The sequence below is a fragment of the Symphalangus syndactylus genome, chromosome 22 (genome assembly GCF_028878055.3).
Source record: "Symphalangus syndactylus isolate Jambi chromosome 22, NHGRI_mSymSyn1-v2.1_pri, whole genome shotgun sequence".
NCBI lineage: Eukaryota > Metazoa > Chordata > Mammalia > Primates > Hylobatidae > Symphalangus > Symphalangus syndactylus.
In genome coordinates, this window is record NC_072444.2 from 23,747,642 (window position 1) to 23,762,090 (window position 14,449).

The 14,449-nt window shown below is 42.7% G+C and overlaps 1 protein-coding gene across 1 annotated transcript in view; it reads right to left on the reverse strand.

Moving 5' to 3' along the window:
* Positions 1 to 201: 201 nt before the first annotated feature.
* PDPN (podoplanin) overlaps positions 202 to 14,449 on the reverse strand; it is a 34,393-nt gene continuing 20,145 nt past the window's right edge. Inside the window, 5 exon segments of the mRNA XM_055262131.2 lie at positions 202 to 2,251; positions 3,772 to 3,883; positions 4,455 to 4,493; positions 8,474 to 8,603; positions 11,728 to 11,852. Coding sequence (XP_055118106.1) covers positions 2,245 to 2,251; positions 3,772 to 3,883; positions 4,455 to 4,493; positions 8,474 to 8,603; positions 11,728 to 11,852 — 413 coding nt within the window. The 3' untranslated portion in view covers positions 202 to 2,244.

Genomic DNA, 14,449 nt, shown 5'->3' on the forward strand with positions numbered 1-14,449 from the left:
GTTTCTGCTTGACCTCTCTACCTTGGCAGACCTAGCTGAAAGGTGTAGGTGTGTTTCCCTCCTGTGGAATTCTTTCCCCTGGCCATCTATCACCCACTCTCAAGCAAGGCAACAGGCAGGCATTTACCTAAGTTGTAATCTTATCTGGAGATGTTCCCAAGTGTGGCCCAGACTTGTGTTTTCCAACAAAAGTCTGACTCATTGTTGTACACAATCATTTGTTTTATTTGAAAACATGTCTACACTGCATTGAGCACCAACACAGGTGTGACCAAGAAACCCACAGTCCTGTCCCCGCAGGCACTGGGTCCAGTGTATGACTTGGGGTGGACTGGTATTTTTCACAGTGAGGGGGGAAGAAAGGATAGGAAAGAAAAGATGGCCATTATCCCAACTCGTATTCAGGAATCTGAACAATGAAAGTGAAAAGTTATTTGAACTCATCCAGCTTTTCTCATTCCCCTTCTCTCAATCAGCTGATGTTCAAATATGGAATCTGAGGCCGGGTGCGGTGGCTCACCCCTGTAATCCCAGCACTTCGGGAGGCCAAGGCGGCCAGATCACGAGGTCAAGAGATAGAGACCATCCTCGACAATACGGTGAAACCCCATCTCTACTAAAAATACAAAAATTGGCCAGGTGTGGTGGCGGGAACCTGTAGTCCCAGCTACTCAGGAGGCTGAAGCAGGAGAATTGCTTTTCGACGTCCTGACACACGTACAATTGCCGGGAGGCAGGGTTGCAGACTACGTTTCAAAAAAAAAAAATGGAATCTGAGCTGGTGGGGCCAGCTGGATTTGGGAACACACAGACACAACTGTTTAAAATAACATCCACACATTATTGCAAAAAATGGGAGGAATGGGCCATGTTTCCGACTGATAGTTTACTTTTTCCTGTTTTATGAATGCTTACAAATTTAGAGGATACCAGAATTGCACAACCACAATCATGACAGAGCATCTGCTCAGTATAAAAACTTTGTTTAGAAAAAAAAAAAAATCCAATGGATATATGGGAAGAGAAGTGCCAGGTTGGATGGTGCTGAGACAGAATGACCCCTTGGGCTCCTTTATTTTGTTCAATAGGACCCCACAGATACTTGTGGCATGTCATGAGGACTGAGGCTATCTTCTATTTTTAGATCAGGTATTTAGTCCAGCTGCTTTTAAAATTAAGATTGTACAAATTGATTTTTGTTCCCTGTATCTTTTCTCAGAGGCAGAAAGTGAATGTCATAAAACTGGCAGGTTTTATTTCTCATACCAGAGGATCACACAGCATTTCTTTCTGCACGGGGGCCAATTGGCTCTTGGTTTAAAAAACACTTGAGCCTCTAGCACCATTAAGCGTCCAGCAGCTTCCTCGGCATCCAGGCTGAGATATCCATATTCCAGAACAAAGCAGCCAATCTGAAGGATGTGCATCATTGGGAAGAGAGAAGGCTGCCCCCTTAGACCTGGTTCCTCATCATCTGAGGGAAGTGGAGGGGGCAGGTGGGAGTAAGCTTGGAGTCACCAAGTCATGGCTGGAGAAGGATTTGGGTAAAGCAACTCTAGAGGCTGCCTGGTGGCCTACTTGGGAGAAACAAAGTGCCTTTGAGACTACAGACTTCCTGCTTGTGATCTAAAATGGATGTCTTTGAAATGATTAATCTGGACCAGCTAAAGGCAGTTGTTCATCACGTGTTATCCAAGTTTAGATTTTCTACTTGATTATTCACACCAGATCAGGCTTTAAAAGATAGACCAAACTAGACCAGAATGTGTACATTTCAGCAGATCAGCAATTGCAAAATGCTGGTGCTATTTACTGACATAGCACTGGATCCAAGGACTCCATGGATATAAATATTTCCAGATTCCTCTGCATTTTAACAATAACAAGAATGGTCAGACGGAGACACATGGTTACAGCATATAATATCGATCCAATGGTCCAGTCTTAGTTACAAATCAGTTTATACAGTTTTGCTCCATTTTCTATGAATTTTGTCTTTCAAATCATCTTTTATAGAAGGTATATTCAAAAGGATGTTTGAAAAGCAAATGTTTAGAGGAGCCAAAGTCTGGTGAACGGTCTTTCCTTCAGTTATTTTGGCAAGCGGAGAGGTCACCGTGGATTCTGAGTGGGCCGGGCAAGTGTTCCACGGGTCATCTTCTCCCATGAGCTCAGGGACAGGGCACAGAGTCAGAAACGGTCTTTTTTAAGCATGCTGGCAGCAGGGCGTAACCCTTCAGCTCTTTAGGGCCTGTGAAAATAGAGAAGGGTGACGGTCGTGTCTCTTACTGGCATTGTGAATAGTAACCCCGTGAGTCCTCTTTCCTGTTGTCCTTTGCTCTAAATCTTCCAAGTTCTGACACCTGGTGATCATCTCTTGTTCCTGACATTCCTCCTCCATGCCCTTCGTCCTCACACAGCAGGGTCAGATTCCCGGCTTTTCCAAGCACGCTAAGTCCACAGCTGTGTTGTCACCTGTATCCCTCAACCCTCCAGGTGTGTATCACTTGTCCTCTCCCCTCCCCTCTATCATATATCATCCCTCCAACACATATAAGAAAAAGGTTTTTGGCCAGGCGTGGTGGCTCATGCCTGCAATCCCAGTACTTTGGGAGGCTGAGGCAGGTGGATCACGAGGTCAGGAGGTTGAGACCATTCTGGCCAACATGGTGAAACCCTATCTCTACTAAAAAATACAAACAATTAGCTGGGTGTGGTGGTGCATGCCTGTAGTCCCAGCTACTCGAGAGGCAGAGGCAGGGGAATCGCTTGAACCTGGGAGGCAGAGGTTGCAGTGAGCTGAGATCGCACCACTCCATCCAGCCTGGTGACAGAGCAAGACTGTCCCCCCTCCCAAAAAAAAAGAAAGAAAGAAAGAAAAGAAAGAAAAAGAAAAAGAAAGAAAAAGAAAAAGGTTTCCTCTGGCTATGAGTGTAGATATTCTGAATTCTTAAGGAAGCTTAATAAGGAGAAAAAACTCCTTCCCTTCATCAATAGTCAAAGCTAGGAGTCTATGTCCACGTGTGTGGGTGCAGGTAGGGCAAGAGTAGGGGATCTCAACGAAAAAGACCCCATCCTCAGTGGAACTCCTCATCAGAATGGGCTGCTAACTCTGTGACAGGTGGTTTTCTAAAAGCCACCTATCTCTGATGGTTGGAGACAGGCTGATTAGGCATCAGGTTAAAACTCAGTTTGGGTTTTCTTCCAAGTTCAGTTAGTTGGAAAATTAAAACGAGATCAAACGTGGTCAGATCTCAACAGAAGTCAACTTACAAGCCACCTCTGGCTCTGACTCTCTTATTTTGGAAATTTATAAGGTCTAAGTAGACATTCGTCCTTCTGGGGAAACTTCAGATGTAGTCCTTTTGAAGATTAAGAGGCTTTTTCTTATTTTTAAGAGACACAGTCTTGCTCTGTCACCCAGGCTGGAGTGCAGTGGTACAATCATAGCTCACTGCAGCCTCAAACCCCGGGGCACAAGTGAACCTCCTGCCTCAGCCTCTCAAAGCACTGGGATTCCAGGTGTGAGCCACTGCACTCAGAGCCCCAAGTAAGGAACTTTGGAACATGACCATTATACCAGAGATTATTTTCTTGAGACAGGGTCATACTATGTTGCCCAGGCTGGTCTGCAGGTGCCCAGCAGCTGAGACTACAGGCATGAGCCACCACACCCAGCTTATATTAGAGATTTCTGTTAGTTCAAAGATTTGAGTTCTAGACACGACAGTCTTCATTTACCTATCACATGGGTATAAGTTATTTACTTACGAGTACCTTCCCGACATTTTTCGCATAACCACAATGATGAGTCCACCGATGACGCCAATGGTTAGTAAGACCCCAACTATGATTCCAACCAGGGTCACTGTTGCCAAACCATCTGAACGAGAGAGAGAAAAAAAGCATGAGCCCCAGAGAAAAAATACATCGGTGATAAAACATGTAATATATAAACAAAGCCACTGCCCTACTGTACATAGCAAATACTGCTCTATGTTATTTCAGCATAGAGCATTTCTTCCAAAAGGAGAAAATCCGGGCTAGTCTAATCCTATTTTACGAATGGGAAGATTTCTGGGTCTGAGGATCTATCAACATAACGCTCACATTGGCTTAAGTGTTAATTTTTGGGTAGTATTTACGTATGCCTATTAAGTTGGCCCCTATTTTCATCCTTGGTAATGATAAACTGTGATATGATACCATTCCCCATATCTGACATTAAGGGAATAGACTCATCTGAGGTTTGCTTATTTTCAAATACAAGAAATTCCCTTTTCGCTCTTAAAAAAAAAAAAAAAAAAGGCTTGAAATCTGTTCTCGGAAGGTTTTCTATTCTGCTCTCATTGACTGCAATCCAGAAAAGAATGCAATTCATCTCAACAATTAGCTTCAAAGAAATTTTTAAAAACCTCCAGTAAGAGTATTTTGATGCCAAAAATCTAGCCTACCTTTCTCAACTGTTGTCTGTGTGTCTCCATCCACTTTCTCTGTGAAGAGAAAGATATAATAATGTAGAATTATTAGGGTTTAATAACTATAATTTAACAATTGGCAAAAGACGAATTTACCCAAGTGGAAAGTAGCAAAACATAAACCAAGAGGATGGCTTCTTAAATAAATTGGATCCAGGATTTTTAAGCAAGCCCCGATGTGACACCATCTTTGTAACTATCATTATCTAATTTATGAACCCTTATTCACACCAATGGGTTCATAGTACTTTTCTATGTATTAATTTTTTCTCATCTAATTTAGAAAGCAGAGTAAAGGAAACTGAGCCACAAAGATCTTAAATAAATGATCAAGAAGTATCAGAGGTTAAGGCAGCAGAAGAATCCAGAGCTGTGGATTCTTAGTCCAATGTCAAGATCACGGAGAAGGGACAGACTGTGAAGAGGTATTACTCATTTTGAGATTAATACTTTAGTTTGGGAAGATGTGACAAAGATTGTGATTAGTCTCAGTATCTATTTCCTGCTGCTTCTTTGGTAGCAAAATCCAGATTTTTACAAGGCAACAATAGGCCCAGCTAAGTTTCATGAGCGAATACACCCTTTGTGTTTGTGCCACTGTTATTTTAGCGTTTCTATCTGCAGTCAAATCCATTCTAATAGTTACAATGTGAATATTTGTCATTGTGAGTTTCTTTGGAATAATTCTATGCAATAACTTATTTAAAAATAAAAATGCTTTTTCTTCTTGACTTCTTTATATAACGAGTCCTTAACTCCTCTGGGTGGTGGCTATTGACTAGTTTGCAGATAGAGAAAAAGTCAAGATGCCTTGATTTACTAAGAAATTGGAGAAGTTAATCATCAATCAGGCCCTGCCCTAAAATCTTAGTTCACAGCTTGCAAAATACCCCAGATATCCAGTAGCTTCCTTAATCAGTGGTAAAACTAGCCAACTATCATGTAAAAGATGCCTACTTTTTCTAATGGTTGGGTTTGAAAACCATCCCTTTCGTACCAAGGTTCTCCTCAGCACAAGGCGCCTCCTCAAGATGGCCCCAGGGTACAGGTCCCAGAAGCGAGCACTCCCTGCACAAGCTGAGCCCATAGGTATAAAGCACGTAAGAGCTCATGCTGACTGTGCTACCCCACCATATAGGACACGGCTGGGTTTGAGCTTTCCCAGAACAAAGACGGCATCAAATCAACTCCTCAAATGTCATTGCTAGAAGTCAACTGCCCGCAGAGATAAGTCAATCATTTGCTTATCACGTCCTACCACGTGGCTGCTGATTCCAGGCTCTTAATATACCATTATCAAAGACACCATTGGTTAAAAAATATATTACTAATGTTTGTGGAGGATTTCTTATTAAATTAGAGTTTATTAGTGCCATATTTCCCATCTCCCTCCCAATGGCACTGTGATCATGAGCATGCATCATACATGTGCACGTCATCGTATTTGGGTGTTTCACAGCAAAACTGAACATCTGCTGCCCTAATAAAATTACCCCTTCAAAACTGAGTGCTTATAGTGACATTTTGGCTCACATGTGAAAATGTGTTGGGATAATGATGTATTAAGCAGGAATGTGCACTAAGTCACAATTTTTTGTGACAGGAAGGGGCAATTTTGTGACAGGGTGGGGCAGGGGACAGGAAGAAATGGTAACATGAGTTATTTCCCAGGCAAGTGACAATTTTTTTTAAAGGAATAGAAAAGGAGTATGAAGTATGACAGAATATTCAACATGGATGGCACAATTTTCTGCTGCTAATTAGCTGTCAACCCATGTTACAAATGAGCAATTCTCCAAAATTTTGAAATGTTTTCTAATGATCATTTATATTGATTATTCTTTCGTTGCTTAGCTCAACTTGGCTTTCTTTGGTGTTTAAATGTTAACCATTTCTTTAACAGCTTGGAGTGAGCTTCAGGTTTTATCTCAAAGCCCTTTATAAGGTTCCCCCCCTACGAACACTGCGGTAAAACATACAGGATAAAATGTACTAAATTAACCATTTTAAATGTACAGTTCAGTGGTATTAAGTACATTCATACTGTTGTCCAATCATCACCACCATCCACCTCCTGAACCCCTTTCATCTTGCAAAACTGGAACTCTACCCACTAAACAGTAACTCCTCATTCTCCTCTTCCCCCAGCCCCTGGCAACCACCACTCTACTTTATGACTCCATGAATCTGACCATTCAAGGGGCCTCATATAAGTAGAGACATACAGTATTTTTTTTGTCCTGGTTTATTTCACTTTGCATAATGCCCTTAAAGTTCCTCCATGTTGTATTATGTGTCTGCATTTTCATTTTCAAGGCTGAATAATATTCCGTCATATACACCACATTTTGCTTATCTATCTATCCATGGCCACTTGAGTTGTTTCTGTATTTTGGCTATTGTGAATAATGCTGCTATAAACATGGGGGTACAAAAAAAAAAAAGCTTTTTTTTTCTTCTTTTTTTTTTGAGACGGAGTCTCACGCTGTCTCCCGGGTTGGAGTGCAGTGGCGTCATCTCAGCTCACTGCAAGCTCCGCCTCCTGGGTTCACGCCATTCTCCTGCCTCGGCCTCCCGAGTAGCTGGGACTACAGGCACCCACCACCACTCCCAGCTAATTTTTTGTATTTTTAGTAGAGACGGGGTTTCACCGTATTAGCCAGGATGGTCTCGATCTCCTGACCTTGTGATCCGCCCACCTCGGCCTCCCAAAGTGCTGGGATTACAGGCGTGAGCCATCCCACCTGGCCGAAAGCATTTTTTTAAATCCTAAAAAGTATGATAGTTTTTTAAAACCAGATTGGTGATTGATCCTGGAAATGTAAAAGGGACAATAAAGAAGAGCTTTCTAGGTGTTCAGATTTGCAACTAGTTTGGGAAACCACAGGTTTTGACATGATCTTTCTGTGTAAGACCTATCTAGATTAAACGATTCACATAAAATTTCTCAAGTTAGCCAGCACTCATTGAGGTTTTTAGAGGATTCGTTCATTTTCTCTCCCACCCTTATCCACTATAAAATAAGGCATTTTTTAAAAATCCCAAACAACTAAATTTCTCAAGAAACCTCTAGACATACGATGTGATCTCTATTTCTTAAATTGACAATCATTTTTCCTCATTCTCATCAGTGATGGTCTAGATAGAATAATAGCAAAGACTCAAAAAACTTCTCCAAAGTTTTTTTCCAAGGAGTTCCATTCACGCTGCTGCAGGTGCCAACTGTGAGCCACAAGTACCACCCAAATCCCGGCAAGATGGGTTGAGAACAGATTTTTTTTTTTTTTTTTTTTTGAGACGGAGTCTCGCTCTGTCACCCAGGCTGGAGTGCAGTGGCGCGATCTCGGCTCACTGAAAGCTCCGCCTCCCGGGTTCACGCCATTCTCCTGCCTCAGCCTCCCGAGTAGCTGGGACTACAGGCGCCTACCACCAGGCCTGGCTATTTTTTTGTACTTTTAGTAGAGATGGGGTTTCACCATGTTAGCCAGGATGGTCTTGATCTCCTGACCTCGTGATCTGCCGTCTCAGCCTCCCAAAGTGCTTGGATTACAGGCGTGAGCCACTGTGCCAGGCGGAGAACAGATTCTTGCACCATGAATACAGACATGAACTCAAGGTAAGGTGCTAAGTATTCCTATAGAATCTATTAAGATTTACAGAGGATGGCTGAGTGTCGTGCACTTGGGTGCCAACACAAAGTTCTTCACGTCACATTCTATCCGCTTGGGGTCCACCATGCAACCTCAGTAGCTACTTAACTCACCCTGTGCGGGTGTTATCACTAGTTATTCTAGGTAGAGAGGTATGTTGAGCAACTCACTAAACCAAATGTATCAATTCAAATCGAATTCTGAACCTACCATATAAAGCTTGGTTCAGAAGTCATTCTTGCATCCCAATATGCCCCCTATTGATTATTACATTTGTTGATGGACTTTGGAATATCGATTATGCAAAAGTAGATCAGCCCCCATGGAGATGGCTGGTTTTCTTACCCGTGGAGTGACTGGTGGCCACGTTTGAGGCTGTGGCGCTTGGACTTTGTTCTTGCGCGTGGACTGTGCTTTCTGAAGTTGGCAGATCCTCAATGCGAATGCCTGTTACACTGCTGACACTTGTTGCCACCTGTTGTAGGTGTAAATGAGGAAAAACAGGAAATAAAGCCTACTGTCTTTAAAATACATACCCTGCCTTATAAAAGGATTTAAGGTGGCATAAAAATATGGAAGACATGATGGCATGAATTTCAAGTAGAAATAAGAAAACCAACAGAAACAATTAGATCTTGAAGAGACAGTTGTCCTCATGCTGGGTTCATGCTATTCTCATGCTATGACATGTTCGTAGCAGCATTATTCACAACAGCCAAAAGTGGTAGCAACCCAAGCATCTGCGGACAGAAGAAGGGATACACAATATGGTCTATACATGCAACAGAACATTATTCAGCTTTATTTTTTTGTTTTTTGTTTTTATTTTTTTGAGATGGAGTTTCGCTCTTGTTGCCCAGGCTGGAGTGCAATGGTGCAATCTCAGCTCACCGCAAGCTCTGCCTTCCAGGTTCATGCAATTCTCCTGCCTCAGCCTCCCGAGTAGCTGGGATTACAGGCATGCACCACCACACCCAGCTAATTGTGTATATTTAGTAGAGATGGGGTTTCTCCATGTTGGTCAGGCTGGCCTCGAACTTCTGACCTCAGGTGATCTGCCTGCCTCGGCCTCCCAAAGTGCTGGGATTACAGGCGTGAGTCACCACACCCAGCCTATTCAGCTTTAAAAAGGACGAACACTCTGACACATGCCATAGCATGGATTAACCTTGAGGACATTATGCTAAGTGAAATAAACCAGTCACAAAAGACAAGTACTGTATGATTCCACTTACAGGAGGTGCCTAGGAGTCAAATTCACAAGATAGAAAGTAGAATTGTGGCTGCCAGGGGCTGGGGGAAGGGAAGAATGAGTTATTGTTTCATGGGTATAGAGTTTCAGTTTTACAGGATGAAAAGTTCTGGAGATCGGTTTAATGATGTGAATATACTTAACACTACTTAATTGTACACTTAAAAATGGTTGAGATGATAAATTTCATGTTATTTTTTTAACCACAATAAAAAACATATTCCAATGAGCACCTCCTATGGGCCCAGCATGGTTCCAAGCCCTGGGACTATAACGTGAATAATATAAATTCTCTGCTCTCTCGAAGCTGGCATTCTGGGGCAGGGTAGCAGAATATGAACATTTAGTAGGTAAGTAAGTACAAAGGGTGGTTTGATATGATTTTGAGTGCTTTGAAAGAAATACAAGCTAGTCTTGTCTAGACTAGACTAGACTAGCCTTTGGAAAATTTATTCTGTAAAGGGCCAGATGGGTAAATATTTCAGCTGTACAGGCCACACAGTCTCTGTTCTAACTAATCAGCTCTACTTTTACAGTAGGAAAGCAGCCAGACAATTCTCAACTGAATGGGCATTGCTGTGTTCCAATAAGACTTCATTTACAGACACAGTGGGCGGGCCAAATCTGGTGGGTAGTTTGCTGACCTAAGGGCTAGAGGGTGACTTCTGGTGGAGGTGAGGGTGAGACTACTTCAGGCTGTTTGAGATGGCATCAAACTTGAGAAGTGTAAGAAAAAGGCAGCCATTCTGTAATTTACCCCTCCCGCCGTAACGACTCTTCCCGCCAAAACTGTCATTTCAAGTTAGCCAGTCGGGCTCAGTTCAAATTGTGCTGTCCAATTCCAGCCAATGGACACAGTAGTAGGGACAAACTGCATTAAGAATAAAAAAAACCCTTTCCCTCCTTTGTTCGGTGTGCTCTTGCGACAACCATCCTGTGAGAAACACCCTTCTACAGAAATAAATTTGCCTTGGTGAAAAATCTTTTGTTTAAGTGTTCGTTTTCTCTGTGACTCTGAGCTTTACTTTCAACCGATGTGGGGGTGAGATTACTTTAGGCTGTTTGAGATGGCATCGAACTTGAGAATTATTAAGAAAAAGTCAGCCATGGAAAGATGTGGGCAGTGTTCTAGGCAGAGGAAACAAAAACCTAACTTGGAACAAGCTTAGTGTGTTCAAAGGTCAGAAAGGCCAAGATGGCAGAAAAAGAGAAAGTGAAGGAGATGCTGGTGTACAGGTCAGACAGGCAGGCAGGAACCTCTGTTCTGTTACCAAAGAAATCACAGATTCCCTCAAAGGTCGAGGATGTGGCTCACTGACCTCCTTAATCCCTCCCAATGCCTGGTACCTTGTCTTGTCTATGGTAGGTATGTAACACATGAGTTAATTAAAGTTCATCAGGTTAAGAATGTGTTGGTCGAGAGGCTAAATAGTTTATAATCTTGTGGTCTGTGGACTGATTCTAGTCCTGTTTATTACCAGTCTATAGTGAGAAAAGAAATTGAGACCTACTTACTTACTTACTTATTTTTTTTTTTTTTTTTTTTTTTGAGGCAGAGATTCACTCTTGTTGCCCAGGCTGGAGTGCAGTGGTGCGATCTCAGCTCACTGCAACCTCCACCTCCCGAGTTCAAGCTATTCTCCTGTCTCAGCCTCCCGAGCAGCTGGGATCACAGGTGCACGCCACCACGCCCAGCTAATTTTTGTATTTTTAGTAGAGACAGGGTTTCATCATCTTGGTCAGGCTGATCTTGAACTCCTGACCTCAGGTGATCCACCTGCCTCAGCCTCCCAAAGTGCTGGGATTACAGGTGTGAGCCACCACGCCCGACCGAGAAGACATATTTAGAAACTTTATAGCAATGACATTGCCACAACACCCAAGAAAACTTTCACTGTATTGAAAGTTGGGCTGTAACAGATTGGAAATGTAAAATCCTGGCTCCTTTTACCAATTTGAGAAGCTCTGGCTTCTATTCTCAAACCACCTGTGATAAGCACACCAGCTAAGTGGATGAAATTGGGAAGGACAGTAAGTCTTCACTTAACGTTGTTGATAGATTCTTGGAAACTGTGACTTTAAGGAAAATGACATGCAGCAGGTCCTCAAATAATGTTGTTTCTTTCTAAGTCATTTTGCTTCAAGTCACAGTTTCCAAGAACCCATCAACAACATTAAGTGAGGACTTATTCTTCTTTGTTGAGCCACATAACTATTCCCTGGTATGGTGGCTCATGCTGATTTTATAGATAGATTTATTTATATATAAAGTAAATTAATGTACATCACAGCCTTGCATGTGATCACATGCCTACGGAAAAAATTCCTCTCTTCCCAGGACACTGACCAGAGTTGTCAAGCCAGACTTATCGCTGGTTCCTGGGGTCACCACATCATCTTCGGCACCTGGCATCGCAACACCGCCTTCCATACCTGTAGTCTCAATGTCATCTTCTGGCTGGCCTGTGCTGGCTGAAGAAGAAAGATTGAGTCAGAGCTTAAGGTGGAAATTGCATAAGCAGACTGAACTTGTCAGCTACATTCGGATTATTTTCTTTTCCATTTCTTTTGGAAATTTTTGTTTTATTTTTGGTCCTCTTTCTGGCTTATATGGTGCCAGAAACCAAACCGTTCTCCTTGCAGCACTTCTGGCACATCAACACCCTGGTTATCTCCATTGCAAAGCAAAGGAAAATGAAAACATTAAAAGGTAGAGCAGCCAGCCCCTCCCTGGGGCCCCACCGAGGTGGCCTGGACAGGGGACGTACATCTTTCCTTTTCAGTAAGGAACCAGATTCTTCCTGGTGTCATTTCATATGATGAATTAATATATTCATCTAGACCTAAAAACTCTAAATTAGAGTCAACAGGAAAGATTTCTAAACATACCCCTTTGCAGACTCCATGCAAAAGTGGGGTCTCCATCTTTTTCTTTTTTTCTCTACCTTTTCAAATTAATTTTTTTTAAGAGACAGGCTCTCCCTCTGTTGCTGAGGCTGGAGTGCAGTGGCACAACCATAGCTCACTATAACCTCAAACTCCTGGGCTCAAGCGATCCTCCCGCCTCAGTCTCCAAAGTAGCGGGGACTACAAGTGCTCACCACCACATCCAACTTCCACCTTTTTAAAAGCAAACTCTCTCTCCACTTAATTTTAAGACTGCTGTTCACTTGGACAATTAGAACCATAGGCTCTGACAACAGACCTCGTAGATTACATGTAGTTTTACCTCTTACTTTACAGTTGAGATTACTGTCTACAGGGGAGGGTCAGTAATATGCTTAGGGATGCCAAGATACCAGTAGAACACTTAGTACACCAAGAGCCAAACGAGCTGGGTGCAGTGGCTCACGCCTGTAATCCCAACGCTTTGAGAGGCCAAGGTGGGTGGATTATTTGAGGTCAGGAATTTGAGACCAGCCTGGCCAACACAGTGAAACTCTGTCTCTACTAAAAATACAAAAATTAGCCTGGTGTGGTGGTGGGCACCTGTAATCCTAGCTACTCAGGAGGCTGAGGCAGGAAAATTGCTTGAACCCAGGAAGCAGAGGTTGCAGTGAGCTGAGATTGCATCATTGCACTCCAGCCTGAACTCAATCTCAAAAAAAAAAGAAAAAGAGCCAAACTAATGAACTGCCCCTGGCCCTGGCTTTTCCGCATTAACATTTGGACAAATGATGTGTCATGCCAATGAGAAAGGCTTCTGGGCCAGGTGTGGTGGCTCATGCCTGTAATACCAAAACTTTGGGAGGCCAAGGTGGGCGGATCACAAGGTCAAGAGGTCGAGACCATCCTGGCCAACATGGTGAAACCCCATCTCTACTAAAAATACAAAAATTAGCTGGGCATGGGGGGTCATGCCTGTAGTCCCAGCTACTCGGGAGGCTGAGGCAGGAGAATCGCTTGAACATGGGAGGTGGGGGTTGCAGTGAGCCAAGATCACACCACTGCACTCCAGCCTGGTGACAGAGCAGGACTCCGTCTCAAAGAAAAAAAAAAAAAGGTTTCTGCTGGAGCAGGGAATTGGAGTGACTACCAGGCTGAATTCTACAATGAGAGATAGAGCAGATAACAGCAGTATCCTCTTCTCAACTTCTGTTGCAGTGACCCAAACTACTCATGACCATGCTCAATCATCATCTCTAAAAATCACCAAACAACCCTCTTCATGCATTAAAAATATGACTCACTGGTCATGGGCTTCTTCCCTAGACTCCAGTGGTTCTGGAAATTCCATGACTAAATACAGTTGCAAAATAAACTAGCATACACATCCCAGGAGCGAGGGGAGGGAGGTGCTTGGAGATTTCTTTGTGTAATTAAAGAACAGATGTTTGTTTGTCTCTAGGCAGCACTTATATTAGCAATCTATTCCTTGCCTTAAGATACCTTATTCTCCCCACTGCTTAGACAGCACTCACATTAGCAATCCATTCCTTGCCTTAAGATACCTTATTCTCCCCACTGCTTAGACAGCCCAGCCAGAGGCACAGCTAATAAATATTTGATTATAGCTTCTTTGATGCCTAGAGGGAGGAAGCCTCTGAAGTAAGTTCACTTGTTCTGTGAGCCTGCTCTTTGATTCTAGAGTCCTCAATCAGTAGAGATGGCTTTGGATGAGCTACCTACACATTTTTTTTAATCTGGGGGTGTACAGCGAGGGGTTTGCCAGTTAGCAATAACTGAATATTTCCGTGCATGCAAATGGTTTGCCTCTCCATGTGGCCTTTTGCTGGAGTAGGGGTAGAGGTAAAGGTTGGTGATTGGCTCCTACAAAAATGTATGACTTGTGGTGTAGGCAAACGTTTAGTGTGTATTTATTGAGCTCAATGGGAAATATCCCTTTGCCAGACAAGTAGTCCTTATCAAAAAACTTATTAAGCTTCCCATTTTATTTTCTTCCTCCCCTGGTTTGAACTTAGTTAACAAATCATCAATTTTAAAAATGTTTTCTGGAGCTGTTTAGTACAATCACTTACTTATTTGGTGTATCTAACTTAAAACAATCCTTGCTTTAAAAAAAAAATCAAGTGCTCAATGAAGTTAGATTGAATTCTTTCATAGAAAGC